Source organism: Pistacia vera, unplaced genomic scaffold, assembly GCF_008641045.1.
Source record: "Pistacia vera cultivar Batoury unplaced genomic scaffold, PisVer_v2 Contig1009, whole genome shotgun sequence".
Lineage (NCBI taxonomy): Eukaryota > Viridiplantae > Streptophyta > Magnoliopsida > Sapindales > Anacardiaceae > Pistacia > Pistacia vera.
Window position 1 is genome coordinate 716,965 of NW_022195038.1, and position 23,357 is coordinate 740,321.

Here is a 23,357-nt window from a genome sequence, read left to right on the forward strand (position 1 = left end):
CAACTGCGAATTTTGGAATGAACTGAAACTGATTATGTTTATGTGGCGAGTCTTTTAGTTTTAAAGATTTCAGCATTTTTTGAAAATAATATTTTTCCTCAGAGTTAAAATTTTGTAATAGATCGATAGAATTTTGTTATTGAAAGCATGGAATTGAGTTGAGTTTGATTGAATTATTCACTAGTGCACTGAAGTTTATGATTATAATGTCTGGGATTTTATTTATTACTTGCTGTGTACAGTAAAGTTTATGTCAGACTGTGGTGGAATAAACTGAATGTTTGCTCTTTTATTTCACAATTATGTTACTCATTAGCTGGATTTTATCACAGCAATGACTGTCTTTAAACACCATGGTGAAATGTCAACGGAGAAAAGAAGTGAGAATGGTTTTCGTGTTGTGCGTTTGGGAAGGAGGTTTGGTCGATTTTATAGACAGAGATCGTGGCATTGGGTGTTTTTCCTTGCTGCACTCTTTTTGATGTGTTCTGTTCCCTTTGCCTTCAAATTCTTTTCTCATGGTGAGTGAGACAACAAACTTATTGTATTTTAAGGAGTAGAAGCACTTGTTTTATTTCATTCTGGATTCTATTATGCTTATCATTAATATATACCATTTCAGGTAACTTGGAAAATAGGGCATTAAATACGCGAGAAGTGCAAGAAGTAATATCTGAGTGTAAGAGTACTTTGCTTGTATTATTTTTCTTGAATTTGCATGTTTTCATTGTGCAATTAGATTATAAATGACATCAAGATCTGTAAAATACTCTAAAGCTTGGACAATGCGATTTCACTTTGTCAGTTTGAGTAGAGGGAATTTCCCACAAAAAGCCCAAAAAGAGTTTTCAGGATCAATTTGTATTAACAGATTTCATGACCTGCAACTGTGAACAAAGACAGATGACGACAACGACAACAACAACAACAACAAAAAAAAAAAAAAAAATTATAATTTGTTTTTGCTTCATTATATTCTTCTAAAATCTTACAAATCACTGATTTTGGAGCTGACGTTTTAATCTTCTTTTGGAGCAAATATATTCCACATGTTGTAGAGGCTTCAATCTTGAATATGTTTTTGTTCATTTGCTATCAGTGATTGAACATAGGGCATTTTCCCCTTATGTTCATCTTGCACAATGATGCTTGATATCAGAGATCTGAACATTTTTTTTTAATTTTTGTAAGCAAAACTTTCCTTTATCTTTAAATGTATTTTGACTGAGGTAAAGAATTGCAAGCTTATTCTTCTGATAGTTTTACAGTAGTAAATTCTGGAAGCTTTTCTGGCTGTTTGACACTATTCTTCTGCTCTTTCCCCCCGCCATTAATCTTTCAGATCTTCCTTGCACAATTGGATTCTCAGAGTCAGTTACTGAGATTGTTGAGCTCAAGGATTTTATGAATTTCTCTAGATTTTCGCTAGACTACATTGAGAAGGAAGATAAACCTTCTACAACCAACTTTTTTAAACCTAGATTTGGAGGACATCAGAGTCTTCAGGAAAGAGAAAAATCCTTCTATGCGGAAAATCAAACTCTTCATTGTGGATTTGTTAAAGGACCGCCTCAATTTCCAAGCACTACATTTGATTTGGATGAAAGGGATAGGACATACATGAATACTTGTGAGGTTGTGGTATCTTCTTGCATCTTTGGGAGCTCTGATTTTCTGAGGAGGCCTACCAGTGGGACGGTAAATGAGGATTCTTTATCTTTTCTTTTTATCTTGTCCACAGAAGTGATGGTTAGCTACTTCTAGTTAAATATCTTGCGTTCTTCCGTAATTGAATGTCAAGTTTACTCTCAATATAGCTATTCAAAAGAGAAGCGTAATTTTTTTTTTTCATGTAGCATATTCATTCCTCCTGTTTAAAACAGAGAGAGTAAAAGTAGGCTTAGATTTATGAACAATAATTCAGATCCAGATTATCAATTCTTCAAAGCATTGGTCTTTTTATTGTCACTCTCTACTTAAGAGGAGTTCTTCTGAAGCATGCAAGATGGAAAACTCTGTATTGATTGGCCACTGCTGGGTACCCTTTTTTAATGTATCAAAGTGTGAATGGTGTAGTTTGATTTATATGTATCTTTATGTCTCTGATTCTTATTCGATATTGCAAATTTATTTGCTTTATGACATCATAGTTATATCTGTCCTGCCTTTATTTATTAATTCAAACCTCAAATAGAGTACTTTTTGTGCTGATAAAAGCATGTGCACTATGCATTACTTAATTGTCTTTCAAGGATTACATTTCGATAGAAAGTGCGCTTATACAGATCATGAGTGTAGGCTCTCCTGAGGACTTTTGTTTAGTTGGATTTTATGATTATATAGTCTTCTTATTTATTTTAATGCACCCTTAAAGTGATTGATCTGCCTAATATTAATTGTCTTCTCCTCTCTTCAATATACATATAGTAAAGAGTCTTTAGGTATTACATCATGCAATACAAATGTGAAAGGAGTCATATGCCAGAGAAAACAGTGCACCTTGAATTGCTTTTGTTTATAGATATGAGTTTTTGTATATTATATTTACTTTCTATCCTGCCAATGATATACATTCACGTTTGTTTCTCCTAACTTTTTATGCTTCATTTGTTTCAGATTAGTGAATTTTCCAAGAAAAATGTTTGTTTTGTCATGTTTGTGGATGAGAAAACACTATTAACACTGTCTTCAGAGGGTAACATTCCTGATGACGAAGGACATATCGGTTTGTGGAGAATTGTTGTTGTTAAGAACTTACCATATAAGGACATGCGGAAAACTGGAAAAGTGCCAAAACTTTTACCGCATCGTCTCTTTCCTTCTTCTAGGTAAGATTGGTTGTCTGGTGCATTAGCCACTTTTTACCTCCTAGTTCTGACCAGTCATTGACTTTGCTATCTTTCATATCATTTATGTTTAGGTATTCAATTTGGCTTGACAGTAAGCTGCGACTTCAGGCTGATCCAATGCTTATAATTGAATTCTTTTTGTGGAGAACAAGGTCAGAGTATGCCATTTCAAATCATTATGTTCGCCACTGTGTATGGGAAGAGGCACTCCGAAATAAGTTTCTGAACAAGTATAACCACACGGCCATTGATGAACAGATTATATTTTACCAGTCTGATGGCCTCACCAAGTTTGACCCTTCTGATCCAAATAATCCTCTTCCTAGTTGTGAGTCCTGGTGCCTTTCTCCTGTTTTGGATTTTTTCCTTTTCTTTTATATGATGTCCCATGAATATCTGGTGCTGATTCCACGAATGAGGTGCTTTGCAGATGTTCCTGAAGCTTCTTTTATTGTCCGGGCTCATACACCAATGTCAAATTTATTTTCATGTCTCTGGTTTAATGAAGTTGATCGATTTACAACGCGTGATCAATTAAGCTTTGCATATACTTACTTGAAATTGAGGAGAATGAATCCAGAAAAACCTTTCTACCTGAATATGTTTAAGGTAATAGACTTATTAATTAAATCTGTTAATACTTTTTTACAAGTCATTACTTTGTATTAGTTAGTGCATGTAGTTTGCAACTGGTTATAACTAGCTTGGTTGCTTAGTGCCATTAACGCCAATATGATTGTTAAAGTTCCAAAATGAATTGGTTGAGGTATATTTGGTGTCTCAATGAAGTCCTGATTTAATGTTTACTGTGATGTTTTCTTTTGAGTGTTTGAAAAACTCCTTATCGAAATACTTTCTTTTAGACACCTTAAATAAAATTGCCTTCAAATGAAATCTTAACAAAACATTGGCATGCAATGATTGTGCCTTGACATGCAGTGGCCAATTTTACTTATTTAACGAGTAGTTATGCTTCTTGTAAGATTGAAAAAGCTCTCATAAAGATCTCATTATATAACTATTTCATAAGATTCAAGTTAATTTCATACTGGAATTTTATAGTTTTAAAGCCACGTTTCACTGGAATTTCTTCCCAAATATTCCATGATAATATGCTAACTTTTCATGAGCTTTAATTGATTGTTGTCTTTGTGTAGCTTTAAGCAGTCAATTGTCAACGAAATCAAAAGACTTTTGAGTCAGATAAATTACTAGTCTGATGCTGGAGTTAGCTAAACCAAAAAAATCAAACTAACAACTTAGAGTTTTATTTGTTCATCTTTGTTTTGGATGGGTTGAACAATTATATAGTTAGTTTTGGGGCTGTCTTATGGAATGAGATCATTTGCTCTTAACTCTTAGACATGAACAGTGTGGATAATTTATATTACCATGACTTGAAATAATTAAAATAATTGTGGTTCTTTCCTTTTTTGTTGTCATTTCTATGCAGGATTGTGAACGTAGGCAGATGGTGAAGCTATTCAAGCATCGACAACTATCACCTCCATCTGTTACTTAAGGACTGGAGTAAATCAAGTATGTTCAATCATCATTTTCCCCCCTTTTTGTTCTTGCTCTTTTTTGTTGAACCTTATATGCCTTTCTCTTCTCTTTTGAAATTGGTGACTCCAATTAGATCATGCTCTAAATGTTGTGAATAGCAATGTTATTGTTGGGGATTAGTTAACACACTTCGGTGTTTAAGTACCCATTTTAACGTGCAGCAGAATATTACCAAGTTGATTAAGAGATTTCCAGTTTTTTAACCACAATAAACATAAGTGCAGAAAGTAAAAAACACAGCCATATACATAGTTCGGCTAAATCCACATTTAGCCTACATCCATGGGACCTTGTCCAGATCGAAGCAATCCACTAAGTCAAAACATATTACAATATATAGTTCAAAGTTGATCTAAGTTACAGTAAAAAGAACTCCCTGTTCAACTTTACACTTGGCACTACACTCTGAATCCTTAATGTGTAGCAACTCCTTGGACCTTCTTCTTGTCAGGAACACACCCGTGAGTAGCATGTGAACCACCAAGCTTCAACCACCGATGCCACGCACCAGCATCAGTAAAGGAACCACGTTCCAAAAGTCATCAAGTTTATGTTTGTTATGGTGAGGTTTTGGTATAAAAGAGAAATGAACCTTCAATCTAAAGAGATAGAATACTCTAAGAAATTCATAGTACAATGATACAAATTGTCAAAAGGTTAGATTTATTTATGCAAGAAAGAGTATTATATAATGAAAGATTTCTTGCTAAACAATATAGTGTCACATCAGCCAACAAAGGGCTGACCAACACAACCATATACATGGTTCGGCTAAATCCACATTTAGCCTATATCCATGGGACTTTGTCCAGATTGAAGCAATCCACTAAGTCAAAACACATTACAATATATAGTTGAAAGCTGATCTAAGTTACAGTAAAAAGAACTCCCTGTTCAACTTTACACTTAGCACCACACTTTGAATCCTTAACGTGTAGCAACTCCTTGGACCTTCTTCTTGTCAGGAACACACCAGTGAGTAGCATGTGAACCACCAAGCTTCAACCACCGATGCCACGCACCAACATCAGTAAAGGAACCACATTCCAAAAGTCATCAAGTTTATGTTTGATATGGTCAGGTTTTGGTATAAAAGAGAAATGAACCTTGAACCTTAAGAGATAGAATACTCCAAGAAATTCATAGTACAATGATACAAATTGTCAAAATGTTAGATTCATTTATGCAAGAAAGAGTATTATATAATGAAGGATTTCTTGGTCAACAATATAGTGCCACATCAGCCAACAAAGGGCTGACCCATGTTTGTCCAAATAAGGAAAGTATTCCTTCTTTTGGTTTAGACCACAAAACAAATTGGGAAAGATAACTTTTTTCCCTTGGACCACTTAAGGATATTATGACATATGTAAAAGGTCCTAAATATCAAGAGACAAAGATAAACAATATCTTTTTCACTTTATCAAGCATGCAACTTGTGTTGGGTTGCAAAATATCTAAAGTGAGAGTGTAAGCATAGACCGTTGTGCACACACACTTGAAACGAAACAAGCCAAGACACAAGTCTAGCAAACAGTGTGCACTAAGAACTGATGTGCACAGACACAATCGATGAAACAAGTCAAATAAAAGGATTGGCAGCCAGTGTGCACACACACAACTCATAAGTTTGATAAAAATGAATATTCTACATTCTCCCCCTTTGTCAAACTTATGAACAAAGAACATAATAAAAGAGATCAAGTGCAAACCGATTTAAATCAACCACTTAAGATTTGCAGATTTGCACAAACAAATATGAAAACAAAATAACCAAAACAACACAAATGTAAACACATTGTTAGTAAATAAAACAAATAAAAACATCAAAGTAAGATAACTAAGGAGTCCACAAAAAAAAAAAAAAAAAAAAAAAAAAGTAGCAAACAAAGTAACAAACTCCCCCATGAAGAGATAACAAAATAACAAAATTATAAGTTTATCCAAAACATAAATAAACTATAAACTCCCCATGCTTCTTACTCCCCCTCTTTGTTCATAAGTCTTGATGACTTTCGAGAAGGTAGAGAAGAGCGACCAGCTTTCCTTTTGGTTTTGAGTTTTGGAGGGGTAGTGATGGTAACCGAAGAATCTGTTTGAGCAGCTGCACTTTCAGGAGGTTCTTGTTCATCGTCATCATTAAATTTTTCTTTTTCCTCATCACCAACCTGTTCTCCTTCAACTTGAATCTCAGGAGCAACATCGTCACTTTCAGGAGGTTCTTGTTCATTGTCATCAGTAAATTTTTCTTTTTCCTCACCATCAACCTGTTCTTCTTCAACTTGAATCTTAGGAGCAACATTGTTAGCAGGTATGGTAGACGCAGGAATGACAACAGGATCAACTGGAGGAGCAGGAGGTACCACATTCTAATCAACAGGTTTTGTCAAAACAATCTTCTCTTTCTTCTTTTTCAGATTAGCCTTCATTTTGTCCATCTGTGAGCGGAGAGAAATGTGAATTTCCTTCACAGATTGAAGGATAGACTCCATTGAAGTCTCTAAGTGTTGCATGGCAACAAAAAGCTTGGACTTCCAAGTGTTAATCCTTGCTTGATCAATTGCGGAAGATGGTGGCAAGTTCCCTATAGGCTGTCTAAAAGATTTATTGGTGACAGTCTTTATCTTCAAAACAGGTTCCACTTCATAGGATTTAGGCTTGTAAGTGGAAATGATTTTGTAAAGCAAAGAAGGAAAGCACAAAATCTGCAGAGAGTGAGTTGATTGCGCTGCAACTCTAATACTGGTGAAAATCAACTTAGCCAAGTCAATCTTTTTCCTTTGAGCAATTCCATAAAGGAGTTGTGCTCGTTCAGGTCTGACAGTCGAATTGTGCATTAAAGGGGACCAATTTGTCAATGAGATTTTAAACAACAATCTGTAAAATGGTGTGAGCACACCAGGCTGAAGAACACTAGTTCTCGGCTAACCAACAATTGAACCACCAGTGATGACTTTGACTCTTCAAATCAAAATTCTTTTTGCTCTTCTTCAAACCAAGAGCATCCCTTACAACATTTTTCGTAAACAGGACCCAATGTCCTCTAACAGAAACTCTATCATTATGTTTGTTTAATTTTGAGTTAGCATTGTAAAGCCTAAATTGGCATAAAACTCTTGGACAAGAGTTTGTACAGGGGCAGTCAACCCAGTGACAGTCTCTAACCAATTTCTTTCTTTCATCAAAGCATGGAATTCATCAAATCTTCTAGTCTAACATTCGCTTCGCTCATAGTTGTCTTCTTGACAATGTGGCTCTTAAATATATCCTCAACAGTAGGTAAAACAAAAGGAGAAATTTTACCAGACGAAGGTTCCTCCATGACGGCTTTTCCTTTCTTTTTCACCAATTTTGTTGAAGCAGAGTATTTGAAGGTGTGCTATTTGAAGAACTTTCTTTGTGCAATTTGAAAGTGGCTATCGACATGTTCTCTGAGGCGCTGTCTGACATCGAAGAAGATTTTTCAGGCTTCTTCTCAGGTGAGGCTAGGGCTAACTCATTCTGTGAGCGCTCCGAGTTTTGGTGATAACTGGAAATAGGGGATGAACCAGGTGAGGATGAATGGCTGGTTTCTTCTTCATAGGATTCCTCTAGAGTCACAGAATCAGACTTTTCTACGACTCTGGTGGTGTCTTCTCCTTCCTCTCCTTTTTCTTGCTGGATTTCTTCAGGTCTTGAAATCCCTTCTTGAGAGATTCCTCCATAGCCTTTCTTTTTGGGTTCTCAATAGCTTTCTTTCTTGAATCTATGTGAGAAAAACATGGGAAAAATCAATGAAGATTTGAGAGAATAAAATGTCAAGAGCAAAGAACACAGGCGATGCAATAGGGTTTTAGAAAATGAAGACTGATGCAAAGAAAAATAGGGCAACACATTTATGGCAGGCGGCGATTCTGAGATGCTGAAAAAGAGTTCTACCAAAAATAGAACTCTATCCTAAATGAGTATACATATGCAATCGTGTGAGCACACAACATCCCAAAAGAACATAAATTACTAGACTTTATTGAGCAAAATTTAAAGAACATAAAATTAAAATTATGAAATGCTTTACATGAATTTTTGAAGGTCAAGACAGTCAATCTGTGCAAAACAACCTAAAAGATCAAATTTTCAATCTTAAAAGGCACAAAACTCATACGAAAGTTGTCAACATAGTGCAATCAAAACAACACTTCCTTAATCACAAATAAGTGAGAAATTTCCAAGAGCTTGTTTTAGTGTGTGATAGTGTCCTCAAGGGGGTGAAATGACATATTGGTCAATTTTAAATTTTTGCAAGAGAAGCTCCCCCTTCCGTTATGCCCAACTATACTTTGCATTTTTCTTTATGAGCATAGTAAATAAAGATTTTTCTTTTCATTTTGATCAAAGGGAAAATAACTCTCATAAACGTAACCAAAATGTAGCTTTCACACTTGCATGAAGGTAGTCCTCTTAATGGTAGATTTTTCAAAATATAGGGATCTCTACAAATCAGAAAATTACTTAAAACAACTTTCACACTTCATGCAAGGTAGTTCTTTTATAATGTGACAAGAACGGACAATCAACTTATGATGCAATAAGGTCATGTTATAGAGAGAGTCTTAATGGACGCAACATATTAGAGTTAGCACACAGATAAGAGAAACTGAATGAAAATTAGAATGCTAACACAGATCAAGGAGTCTTGACAAAGAAAAATAAAAGTAGCATGTTCATGCTTTATTCATCAACTGAAATAAAAAACTATTCAAGTTCAAGTAGTCCAATGGACTTCCTCAAGAAAACAAAAGTATCATAGTCAAGTGCTTTTGTAAATAAATCAGTCAATTGAGATTTTGTGTTCACATGAGCAAGTGCAATGATATTCTCCTCATCTAACTCTCTAATGAAATGATGTCTAATGTCAATGTGTTTAGTTAAAGAATGCTGAAATGGATTCTTAGAGATGTTAATGGCACTCGTGTTATCACAAAATATTGTCACACAATCTTGATTAACACCATAATCATTCAACATTTGCTTTAACCATAAAATTTGAGTGCAACAATTTCCTGCGGCAATGTACTCAGCCTCGGCAGTGGATAGGGAGATTACATTTTGCTTCTTGCTGTACCATATCACAAGATTGTTTCCAAGATAGAAACATCCACCCGAAGCTCTTCCTATCATCCAAACTTCCTGCCCAATCTGCATCACTATATCTAACCAAACAACTGTTAGAATCAAATGAGTACCAAAGGCCAAAATCACACGTACCTGAAACATATTTCATGATTCTTTTCACTACATTCAAGTGCAACTCAGATGGATTAGTTTGAAACCTAACATAAACAGCAACACTAAAACAAATATCAGGCTGACTTGCAATTAAGTAAAGAAGACTTCCAATCATGCTTCTGTACATCTTATTATCTACCTTTTTACCATTTTCGTCTTTGCACAACTTAAGGGTAGCCCTCATAGGGGTTCTAGCATGCTTTGCATTCTCAAGATAAAAAAATTTCAACATGTTTCTAGCATACTTTGATTGGGAAACAAACATGCCATTATCCATTTGTTTAATTTGAAGTCCAAGAAACATATTCAATTCCCCTACCATACTCATCTCAAACTCATTTTTCATCAGACTAATGAATTCAAGAGCAGTGAATGAGATGTAGAACCAAACACAATATCATCAACGTAAATCTATGCACACATGATTTCATTGTTAGCACGCTTAATAAAAAGGGTTTTGTCGGCATTATCCCATTCATAGTTATGCTCAAGAAGGAAAGTTGTCAACCTTTCATACTAGGCCCGTGGGGCTTGTTTCAAACCATAGAAAGCTTTTTTTAATCTGAATACATGATCAGGTTTGTGGGGATCTTGAAAGCCAATCGGTTGTTCAACATATACTTCTTCAGTGAACGTTCCATTCAAAAAGGCGTTTTTGACATCCATTTGGAATAATTTGATCTTGAGGTAGCAGGCAACAGACAACAACAACTGGATTGATTCAAGTCAAGCAACAGGGGTGAAGGTTTCATCAAAGTCGATTCCTTCAACTTGTGTATATCCTTGAGCTACAAGCCTAGCTTTGTTCCTGATAACATTACCAAACTCATCAGTTTTATTTTTGAAAATCCTTTTGGTACCTATTATGTTGATTCCCTATGGTCTTGGTACAAGTGTCCACACATCATTCCTTTCGAATTGTTCCAATTCTTCTTGCATCGCCTCAATCCAATTTTCATCTTCCAAAGCTTGTTTGGCATTCTTCAGTTTTGCAAGAGACACATAAGAAAGATGATTAATTTCGGTTTCTCTTCTCCTCCTTGTAACCATTACCTCATTTGGATATCCAATCATGGTTGAAGGTGGATGAGCTTTTTGAACCCATGTTGGTGGTTCTTTTCTTCATTGATTTCTCCTTTGAATATTCTCATAAGAAAGATCAACAACTAGCTCAATCCCTTTATTTTGCAATGATGAATCAGTAGATGATTCTTTGCAAGAGGCAGATCCTGTTGCTATAGCACCACGAGCAAGTGACAGCATGTTTGTCGAAGGTTTAAGTTTAGGAGATTCAGTAGTGTTCACACCATCTTGTGTGGGCACACGAGGAACAAATATTTCTTGAATTTCACATTCTTGAGAATATTTTGAAAAATCTTCTGCATCACTAAACACAACATTAATGGATTCTAAGACTTTTTCAGAACGCATGTTATAGATCCTAAATGCACGACTATTGGAAGAATATCCAATAAAAACTCCTTTATCACTCCTATAATCAAACTTACCTAAATTCTCTCTATCATTCAAAATGTAACATTTGCATCCAAACACATGAAAATATGAGAGATCAGGTTTCTTACCTTTCCACAGATCATAGGGAGTTTGAACAGTACCTTTTCTAAGGTAAACTCTGTTGGAAATATGACATGCCGTGTTAATGACTTATGCCCAAAGTCTTGTAGGAAGCTTTTTGGCACTAAGCATTACCCTAGTCATCTCTTGAAGCACTTTGTTTTTCCTTTCCACAACACCATTTTGTTGAGGTGTTTTTGGTGCTAAAAATTCATGAAATATGCCTTGCAATTCACAAAAATTAGCAAAGTCAACATTCTCAAATTCCTTTCCATGGTCACTCCTAATTCTCACTATCTTTGTAGCCTTATAACTTTTCTCAACAAGCAACCATTTAGCTAATTTCTGAAAAGCATTAAAAGAATCAGATTTCTCACGCCAAAAATCAACCCAGGCATACCTTGAAAATCATCAACACAAACAAACACATACCTCTTACCTCTCAAATTCTTGGTTTGCATAGGACTCATTAGATCCATGTGGAGCAATTCCAAAACACATGAGGTATTGAGATTTGATAAGGCTTCATGAGATATTCTGGTTTGCTTACCTTGGTGACATGGACCACACACATTACCTTTTGGAAGTTCACGCTTTGGTAATCCTTTAACTACTTCCTTCTTTGAAAGTCTCACCAAGTCCTTGAAGTTCATGTGACCAAGTTTCTCATGCCACAAGTTAGTGGAATATGTTTTTAAACTAAAACATGACACATGGTTAGAAAGCAAGTAACAATTGTCATTTGACCTTTTTTACTCAAGTAGAGAAACACCTTTAGCATTCAAGATTTGACACTTGTTATTTCATAATTAAACCACAAAATCTTTGTCACAAATTTGACTAATACTAATCAAATTAGCTTTCAAACCATCAACAAATAAGACATCTTTCAAAACTGGAAAATCAGGAAGCACAATTGATCATTTGCTAAGAATTTTACCTTTCTTCCCGTCTCTATAAGTGACATGTCCACTATCAACTGATTCAAGTTCAGTCAAGAGAGATTTATTACCTATCATATGCCTTGAACAACCACTGTCTAGATACCAATGATCATTTTTAAATGCAACCAAGGAAGCATGAGACATAATGCAGTTCACATCAACCTTAGGTTTCTAAACTCTTTTGAAAGAAAAATCATTGTTAGTACTACGATTTACATTAGCAACAAAACTATGGTTTTTAAAAACTTTCTTCAAATAAGCAGTGAATCTGAAGCATTTGGGTCTGATGTGACCTTTCCTGTTACAAAAATGATAAGTAGAAGTGAATTTTGATACCTTTGTAACTTATCTCATAGCAGTTCCTTCACCAAGAGTTCTGGTGGCTTTCACAAACATGTTAGCACTAGCTTTCGATGTGCTAGCACCAGGACTGAAGCCCAAACCATGCCGATCTCCGAAGGATTTTCCTTGACCAAGCACTTCATCAAGCTTGAGAGAACTTGCATTCAACTTATCAATGATGGTCTTGGCCTCAATTAGTTCAGTAGTAAGGACAACAATCTTTTACAAGGCTTTCTTTTGTTTCAACAAGGAAGCATTCTCAATACCAAGAGATTACAACTTTTTCGTAGTCTTTAGCCATTGGTCATATATCTTATCATATGCTTCTTGTTGCTCAGCATAGATATCTTCAGCGTCATCCAAAACTTTACTCTTACCATCTTCTTGATTCACAGTGAAGGCCAAAACATTCTCATCATCATCATTCATCACTCTCATCATGCTCACTCTCACTCAAAGTGGCAGCCATGGCTTTATCTTTCTTCTTTTTCAGTGTGTTAGTACACTCAGATTGTATGTGCCCAAAGCCCTCACATTCAAAACACTTGATGCCTTTATTTCTCTTTTCTTTATCTTTTGAAAACTTCTTTGTAAAGATACCAAGGGTTTGATGGTCATAAGGCTTTTTCACAAAAGGTTTTTGGCCATAACCACTATTATAAGGCTTTTTCATGTTTTTCTTTAAAAATTTTGCAAAATTCTTTGTAAGTAAAGCACAATTTTCATCATCCAAAGAATTTATATCACAATCGTCAAAAGGATCAGAATCAACCTCATGTTTAAGAGCCAAACCTTTGCTCGTTTTCTGTTTTTCCCATCATTGCAGATTCAGCTCATAGGTTTGGAGAGGACCAATGAGTTCATCGATGTCCATAGCATCCACATCTCGACATTCTTCAATGGTGGTGACCTTTGACGTAAACCTCTAGGACAAAGAGCAAAGCACTTTCCTGACAAGTTCAGCATTAGAATATGTTCTTCCCAAAGCAAACCATTCATTAGAAATATCACAAACTCTACCATAAAAATCAGTTATAGTCTCATCCTCTTCCATGTTAGAATTTTCAAAATCAGTGACAAGTCTTCTAAGCCTATTTATTTTAGCGACACTAGTTCCCTCATTCTTGACTTGAAGCCTATCCCAAGCATCTTTAGCAAACTCACAATTAGCTATGACTTTCATTTGGTTCACATTAATATCATTAAAAAGAACATGAAGAGCTTTAGAGTTATAATTAGCGAGAGTTATGTCATCAACAGTCCAACTAGCTAGCAATAGGTTTTGAACTAGAAACTTCATTTTCAAGAATAACCCGGGCTGCCCAACCATTCACAACCGTGGACCAGACTCTTTCATCTATATGTTTTAAAAAAGCACGCATCCTAAATCTCCATGTATAGTAGTTAGGACCTTCTAATAGAGGAGGTCTATGAGAAAATCCACCTTTAGTGAAGAAACTCATGATGAAAAATAATAAGACATATGCTAACACACAAATGGAAGTGTACACACAGACAAATAACAGATCTGAAGTAAAGGTGCAATACATAAGAGATTTCGTCCACCAGCCAGATCACTCAGATGCAAACAAAAATAAGTAAAATGAGCAAGGATCTACTAAAGCAACTAATTAGAACAAGCTCTAATACCACTTGTTGGGGATTGGTTAACACACTTCGGTGTTTGAGTACCCATTTTAATGTGCAGCGAAATATTATCAAGTTGATTAAGAGATTTCCAGTTTTTTAACCCCAACAAACATAAGTACAGAAAGTAAAGAACACAGCCATATCCATGATTCAACTAAATCCACATTTAGCCTACATCCATGGGACCTTGTCCAGATCGAAGCAATCCACTAAGTCAGAACACATTACAAGATATAGTTCAAAGCTAATCTAAGTTACAGTAAAAAGAACTCCCTGTTCAACTTTACACTTAGCACCCATACTCTGAATCCTTAACGTGTAGCAACTCCTTAGACCTTCTTCTCACCGGGAACACACCTGTGAGAAGCTTGTGAACCACCAAGCTTCAATCACTGACGCCACGCACCAGCATCAGCAAAGGAACCACATTCCAAAAGTCATCAAGTATATGTTTGATATGGTGAGGTTTTGGTACAAAAGAGAAATGAACCTTGAACCTTAAGAGATAGAATACTCTAAGAAATTCATAGTACAATGAAACAAATTGCCAAAAGGTTAGATTCATTTATGCAAGAAAGAGTATTATATAATGTAAGATTTCTTGCTCAACAATATAGTGCCACATCAGCCAACAACGGGCTGACCCATGTTTGTCCAAATAAGGAAAGTATTCCTTCTTTTGGTTTGGACCACAAAACAAATCGGGAAAGATAACTTTATTCCCTAGGAACACTTAAAGATATTATGACGCATGTAAAAGGTCCTAAATATCAAGAGACAAAAGTAAACAATATCTTTTTTACTCTATCAGACATGCAACTCGTGTTGGGTTGCAAAATATTTGAAGTGAGAGTGTAAGCACAAACCGTTGTGCACACACACTCGAAACGAAACAAGCCAAGACACAAGTCTGGCAAACAATATGCACTAAGAATTGATATGCACACACACAACGGATGAAACAAGCCAAATAAAAGGATTGGCAGCCAGTGTGCACATACACAACTCATAAGTTTGACAAAAATGAATATTCTACAGTTATGACTAAAACTTCAAAGTTATATCAAAACATTCACTTGTAAGAAAGAAGGGAGTCTCTGGTAGGATTGACTCCGGAATTTAGGTCTGTGAGCTTTTATTGGCAGAGAAGAACAAGTTTCTATTCACATTTTCTAGTTATAGGAAGAACTGTTAGAGATTATTACTATTACTGAACATGGACCTGAGTCACCTGACCTTAAGATTAATACTCTATGGCTTTCAAAACCATTCAATATGATTAAATTGAAGTGGTGACTGAAAGAATTCATGCTTATTAGGGGTAAAGTTGTCAAAACATGGTGTAAAATATGGTGACATGAATTAAGGTTCAACTAGGCATGTTATTCAAACTAGTTGGTTGGAAATTGTCCATTTTTTAAGCCTTACAACTTTTGTATCTTCAAGCTTATTAGGTAAAATTGGTGAAACATGGTGTAAAATATGGTGACATGAATTAAGGTTCAACTAGGCATGTTATTCAAACTAGTTGGGTGGAAATTTTACATTTTTTAAGCCTTACAACTTTTGTATCTTCAAGCTTATTAGGGGTAAAACTGGTGAAACATGGTGTAAAATATGGTGACATGAATTAAGGTTCAACTAGGCATGTTATTCAAACTAGTTGGGTGGAAATTGTACATTTTTTAAGCTTTACAACTTTTGTATCTTCAATTGGAGATGAAAGATCTTGAAAACTATGGAGAATCCTTAAAGTTAGTCCATCACCAACACAAGATGAGAGAGCCGGCCACTTAAGGTTTGTGGGTGAGATTTTCAATTGCAAAATTTGGTTAAAATGGGATAAAAATCACATATTTATACTTGAACCATTTTGACAATTTTGAAATTGTTATCTACTCCTTAATACAATTTCAATTTAATAATGAGTCCATAAATTATGTTAAATTACAGTCAAAATATCTAATTTAATTTAATTCCATTATGTATATATGATAAGTGTTGTTCTAGGTTAGTACATGTATGTGAAAAAAAAAAAAAATTACATTATGATGCAAATTTTGATGATTCAAGAATGGATGAATGTTGGCCATGACCTACTTGATGCATTATCGTATTTTGAATACACGTTCCATGGTTTAATATGTCTTATTATGGAACAATAATGCATGTAAATGAATTGTATTATGAATACAACTTTGATGGTGGTTTTATGAATTTTGGCCATGGTTTTTCATGTCGAGTAAGACATGTTTTAATGGTGATTAGTGCATGTCTTAGTGGTGATCCATGCATAAATGGTTTTACGTGTAGAAAGCACGTTTTTTGATGATTAATATATATGTTTTTTTTTATGGATTTTGATTGAAAATCATGTGACAATTGAATGCATGGATGATGCATATTCAATTGCCAAATTCGGCCATGACATAAATATGATGGTGTTTGAATTATTTGGTATTTGATGATGATCAACTGGTAGATGATTGATGATTAGGTCATTAGCATATTAATTGATGAGTTTATATTATTTCCATGTGTAATTAAAGATATGGATAAGGATAAGTATGCTTAATTAACCAAACCATGGTTGATGGGTGGTTAATGCTTTTAATCATTTCATTTGACTTGGTTAACAAATGAGATTAGAGATAATTAAATGTTAGCGTGGTGAAATATCACTTATAATATGTTAGCGTGGTGAAATATCACTTATACACTTTGGTTAATTATGACATATTTGCATGAGTCCTTAAATCTATATATATCGCAACATGCATAAAATATTTATTCATATGCCCTTGAATAGATATTTCATAAATATCTGTGATATATTTATTTTTATTAGCATCCCCTTTATTGTTTGTGAATATGTTCATTTTATAATGGGTATGTTTTGACTGCATTAATATTTGTTTATGTGATAGATAAATATTAATTAGGATTGTTTGAATCCCACCATGTTTTATATTTATATGAATGCAATTTGATTGCAATATATTTGATAAATGTAAAACATTTTTTAATCAAAGATTAAACCTAATAAATCTCCCAAAAGAATAATATTAAATCCAAGTCCTCCATTGTGAGCAAATTAATTCTTTGGCATAAAATTAGATATTCCAAGATTTCTATTATGTGAGGAATTCTAATTTTACGACATGGAATTGATTGTCTTAGTTCTTGGATAAAAAATTTCATTGTATTCAAGATTTCTATTATGTGAGGGTATAACGAAAATTCTATTTTAAGAAAGCATAATGAGTTGGATATAACTAGTCTAGAGTACCAAGATTTCTATTATGTGAGGTATCCAAAATTAGAGGTACAGAAATGAATCATACCTTATATAATGATATAAAAGGAAATAGTTTCCTACTTATTAAATTTAATTGACCAAGATTTCTATTATGTAAGGTTTAATTAAATTTAATAAGAATCTGATTCCTCATTAGAAATTTATTCAAACGAAATTTTCGAATCGTCATTTAAGGGAGTATGAGATTTGAATAAAATAGTGGGAGCTAATAAGATTAGTATTAAAGGTTTAAATTTACAAGACACTAATAAAACTTTTATTTTCTTGCAGCATTTCTCAATAGTTGTGTGATATTTTCTGAAAATGAGTGGCAACCTTCTTTTGAGAACTCTAGATGACAATAAACTTATGGACCCAATCTTAAGATTGGTTAATGAATTTTAGAATTGTTCTCTAGCTCCGGATGCTACACCAGAGGAGAGAGAAACTTTTGAAAAATGTTGGGATTGGTTAAGTTTAGTTTGTTCTTTTAATCTCTCTTGAAAAGGTTTGGTGGAAATTTTACTATCCATTTTGAATTTAAGTATTACTTCTACTTCATTCCATGAAACTAACAGATTGCATGATCAATGCAAGGGTAAGTTAAAATGAATAATCTTGCAACTAAAGTTTAGAAATTGTTTATCTTAGTACATGGAAGGAATTTAGATCACTTTTGGTTTGCCATTATGGTATTGTATACAGTGGCAGACCTAGGATTTTTACCCAGGGGGGCCTCCACGGCTCCGCTATTATTTGCCAAACAACTAGTGAAAACTTTAAAAATTCACCTAACCTTTAGCAAGAAAAATACTATAATATCAAGAACTTGAAAGAAAAAAAATGCAATAACACAATACTTTCCTACTTGAATAAATCTATGAGAAGTAAAATTTTTAGTAAATGGGTTGAGTAAACCTTGAGCAGAACCTTCTTTTAATTTTTTGCTTCCAAAGATTATAATATAAATTTTTTTGACTTTATTCAGACCTAGTCTACTTAAATCAAGTCAATGTTGTGTTGACTTTTAATATAAATTAATAAAAAAAGGGAAATTTTCCTGGTATAAACATAGATAGTAACTCAAATTTCTTTAATAATTTTGAGCAACTAAACGGTGACATTTGAAATGTAGGAAAGTGGTGGGTGATGGGTGAAGGGTGAATGGTGAAGAATAACGTTATTTAAAATATAGTTAAAGTTTTAATTTGGGAAAGCAGAAACATTCTTAGACACAAAACACAAAATAAACTCACAAGAGCTTGTCTTTTCCCCTCAAATTAGAATAAAAAAGCTCAAAAAAAAAAAAAAAGCATGATTTAACTTTAAAATAAACTAAATTGAAATAAACAATACACATACCTACCTTGAGTAGTGAAAGCTTCAACAATTTCAGTCTTCAAAAGTTTTACAAGCGAATAGCATGAGAAAGTGAAAGATAGAATGAAAGAGTAAAAAATTTTGGGGATAAAATCATAAAAAGCAGGTGGACCATAGAGAAGAAAAGTGGAGAGAGTTTTAAATTTTTTATATAATGTGGGCTTGGAATATATATTAGTAATAAGTTTTTTTTTGGGCCTGGATATATATATATATATATATATATATAATAGTTGTCATTTTTTAAAATTTGAGGGTAGACTTGGGTAAATATATTAATAACAATTTTTTGTGGGTCTATATATTAGTAATTTTAAAAAAAAAAAAAAAATTCTGAAGGCAGGCCCTCTGACCCTGACTGTATAGTATTGTAATGTATGGATTTGCATGGTATTGGATAGTACTATACAAAATATAATATAATGTTTGGTACAAAATTGTTTGGTATTGATGTATATTTTTTTCAATTAAATTTTTAAATAAGCATTTACTTAAATTTATTAATTCATATAAAAACTTAATCTTTTAACGTTAAACGTAAATATAAATCAATTATTAAAAAAAAATTTAGGAAAGAAATTAAAAATTTATTGAAACTTATAATATTCAATTAATTTAAAAACTTTTTAATGTTATTTAAGATAATAAGTATTTAAATATTTAAAAAAAATTAAAGTAATTTGTTAAAATGATTAAGTAAAAGAAATAATACATGCAATACATCACTTGAACTACCTTTTTACTTGGTTTTAACTAGCAAAATGGATAATTATTAAGGATTTTTACATTGTATTAACTAATACGATGCAAAGTTTCTACAAAGCATGTATTGTATTATTTAGAACTATGTGAGGCTCTAATGTTACATAATGCAGCGAACAAAACTTGCCTCAAGTGTTTATCCTTGTACAGGGAAGGAATTAAGTCTTTGCAGAGCTTGAATGTGTATCCATTCTCCTTCATCTATGATCTAATAACTGATTATTGATTCCGCAAACGACAGAGAAGAAAAATGAACTAAGAATAAAACTACCCTCTGTAACTACCGGCCTGTAGTTCCCAAGCGGAACAGGATATTTTTGTGGACCTGCACTGATGTGAGATATCTTATTCCTGAGCGAGATGTCGCAGCTCTTTTGTGGATTTCTGTTTCTTTAATTTGGAGATGTAAATAGTTTGGTCATAAAACATGGTGTGCGATGCTGCTATTAATTGAGAAAGAATATAGAAGGCAGGTTCGCCATTTTGTGGGCTCTACTGAAATTCTAAAGGCAACTGGCAGACAAGAAAGTATAAAGATTTTGAACTCATAATTTTTGGGTGACTAATGATTTTATTTGGCAGACTACAGAGATGGCGGTAGAAACTTACGTGGCACTTCGTAGCACCAAATATTGAAACAGATGAAAAATACTGAAACAGTAAGTATTTTGGTTTTGTCAACTTATTCATTTGGATTAATGTACAATCTATTTAGGTTCAGTTTAAATGTAGTCACAACAGAAATGCAATGATCGCAACACGTCTGACAGATTTTATTTTAATATTCATGCATATCGCACCTGTGTTAATTAAATGTGATTATATTTCCGGTTGTAGAAAGTTTGGACGTTATATATTAATGTGAGTTGGAAAAGATTTTATCCCATTAAGATCTTAAGAATCCTTTTCCTAAAAGAAGAATATGATTTCAAGAATCATTTTCTTAAAAAGAGATTATGATTTAAAGAATCATTTCTTAAAAGGAGATTATAAGTTCAAGAATCCTTTTCTTAAAAGGAGATTATAAATTAAGTAGGGGAGGGAAAAAAGACCGAAAACCAAACCAAACAGGAAAACCAGACTGAAATTGAATCGAAAATTCGGTATTTTGAAAATCGGTTCAGTTTTCGGTTTGAAAAATTCATAAACTAGCTATTTGGTTCGGTTTATAGGGTTTTTTTAAACCAGTTAACCAAAACCGAATTCTAAAACTGGTTTAAAAAAAATAAAAAAATAAAAACCCTAATATAAATTATATTTAACTTTCTAGAGCTCACCGCCACTGTCACTTTTCTCTTTCATCTTCCTTTTTCATCATCTTCTATCTTCTCCTCCATTTTTCTCTTTCATCTTCTTCTCTTCCATTCCTTCTTTTCACTTTTTTCTTTTTTTTTTTGGGTCTTTTTCTCCATCTCTTCTCCTTGGGTTTTCTCTTTCTTTTTCATCTTTTTCTCCATCTCTTCTTCTTCAGTTTTATCTCTCTTTCTCGTCTTATCTTCTCTTCCTTTTCTTCTCTTCCATTTGTCTCTTTCTTTTTCATATTTTTCTCCAATCTTCAAGTTTATTTGAATTTGTGAAGATGTAAGAAATTTGGATGGTTGAATTTAACTTCTTCGGTGAAGAATAATAGTATGGCTACTGGGTAGTTTATCACTTTTGGCCTTTCAAGTGTATTAATATTTATTATTTATATCAAAACTTGCTAAGTGTACATTTACATTTCTCCTACATTTGGCTAGAATTTGAGAGTAGAAGTTCTAGTGGCCAGTGGCCAGTGGCCAAACTTTCTCAGTCGACAGTCATTCTGATTTTAAAAATCGGTTAATGGTTAACCGAACCGTATATTTGGCTCGGTTCATAACCAGTTTAATTATATAACCAGTTTTGTTTTGGTTCAAGTTTTTACTTGAATAAAAAAACCGGTTCGGTTTATAAACTACCCTATCCATTTTAGTTAACCGGAATTTCCCACCCCTAAAATTCAGGAATCCTCTTCCAAGACGACAAATCTAAAAAGAATTATTTCTTGTTTCCCAATCTTTGTCACACACACACACACACACACACACACACACACATATATATTGTCTTTTCACTACTGTGACTTTTTTAAGGAAGCCATATTATTTACCTCAATTGTTCTCTGAATATTTCCATTGAGGTTATTTAGTTTTTGTAGGTTTTCGATATGCTTTGGTAGACTTTGAATTACCGTGTTTTATTTCTTGCTTGCATGAGTTGATTCTGGAACGTTGTTTCGAGTTGATTTTGGAACAGTGTTTTGTGTTGAGATCTAGACGTGTTCGAGCTATTGCTGCCGAAGTAATTCGTCATTGTTGAAACTTGAGAGGAGCTTAAGTGTGACCTGGTTGTCTCGTGGAGGAGAAGCTAGATTATGAAGGTTTGAGGTTGAACCAAAGAGCGAAGATTGAAGTGTTGTCCAAACATGGAGTTTTTACAACTGATACTTATTTTTGACTTTGTACTTAAACACATAATTTTTTTATAATGGATTAGCTTCTTCTGGACTTGGTCCATGGATGTAGGCATGATTATCGAACCATATAAAAATGAGTTTTGTGCTTTACTTTATGTTGTGGATGGTTTATATATTTAATCATTAGTTTAATAACTCATTAAGCATAACTTGAACAAGTAATCTTAATTTCGCATAAGTGTTAATCAATTTGAATGGGTTCAAAACTTTTAGAAACAAAAATAGAAAGGAATGGAAAGGATTGTAAAATGAAAACACAACTTCATAACCATAGTTGGTAGTCTATTTCTTCATTTTGCTAATGTTGATAATATCCAAATTTAATGATCAAATAGCTCTTGAGCATTGCTAAGAAAGCTAGGAAGATTCTGGTTTGATATTATTTCATTTTTCTTTAACTCCTTTTGTAAGTGTTTGGAGGAGGTAAGTGTTGCTGTTAAACTTTTGAGTTGAGCGAATATATAAATATATTTTTTTATTTTTGCTACAGTAGTTCAGTTGCTTTTTGTACATGACAGTCCTCCAATATGGCAATTCCATGTTTATATAAGAGGAATATTCTGTTGTTGAAGTTACCATGTATTTTGTACATGGTTATCATGCTTCTTTGGGAGATTATAATTTGTAACTGTAATTGAAGAATTTGAACAGTAGTTTGTTGACTAACTGAATCTTTTTATTGTTTGTTTGTATGCAACACATGTTGTTTATGCATATAGTATTTAATGAATTGTGTTGTTTACCTCCATGGATGGTGATTTAGTACCTGCTCATTGTTTTGACATTCACAACTATTCTCAACTAAACAGGGAGTCTTGGACTAAAAAAGTGGAGGGAACCAAATATTGGTCTTGATTTTCTATTCTTGTTTAATTTTCTCTAATCGATGTGCTTACAAAAATCGATGTGTTTTGTATGGGTGTTAGTTATGGGAAAGAATGTAAATACAACTGTTTAGTTTGGGATTACTATATGGAAAATTTCCTCGGCTGGCTCAACAAAGTATGGAAAATTTCTTACATTTTATTTCTCACCTTGTCTCAGAGCATGAAATGCATCCCTACTAGTGATTCCTCCTTAGAAGAAGTTAGACAAACTATTTTTTCAATGGATCCAGGTAGCGCCCCTGATCCAGATGGTTTTCCACTATCATTTTATCATTCTTGTTGGGACAATGTCGGAACTGATGTGTTTAATTTTGTACAGAATTTTTTTTACCCACTCACTCT

General features: G+C 33.6%; 1 protein-coding gene across 1 annotated transcript; it reads left to right on the forward strand.

Moving 5' to 3' along the window:
* Positions 1-334: 334 nt before the first annotated feature.
* On the forward strand, positions 335-4,371 carry LOC116106070. Its single transcript, XM_031392456.1, has 7 exons — positions 335-521; positions 623-679; positions 1,343-1,698; positions 2,617-2,828; positions 2,921-3,177; positions 3,280-3,458; positions 4,303-4,371. Exons 1-7 carry the CDS (start codon positions 335-337, stop codon positions 4,369-4,371), a joined length of 1,317 nt encoding a protein of 438 aa, XP_031248316.1.
* The last annotated feature ends 18,986 nt before the right edge of the window (positions 4,372-23,357 follow it).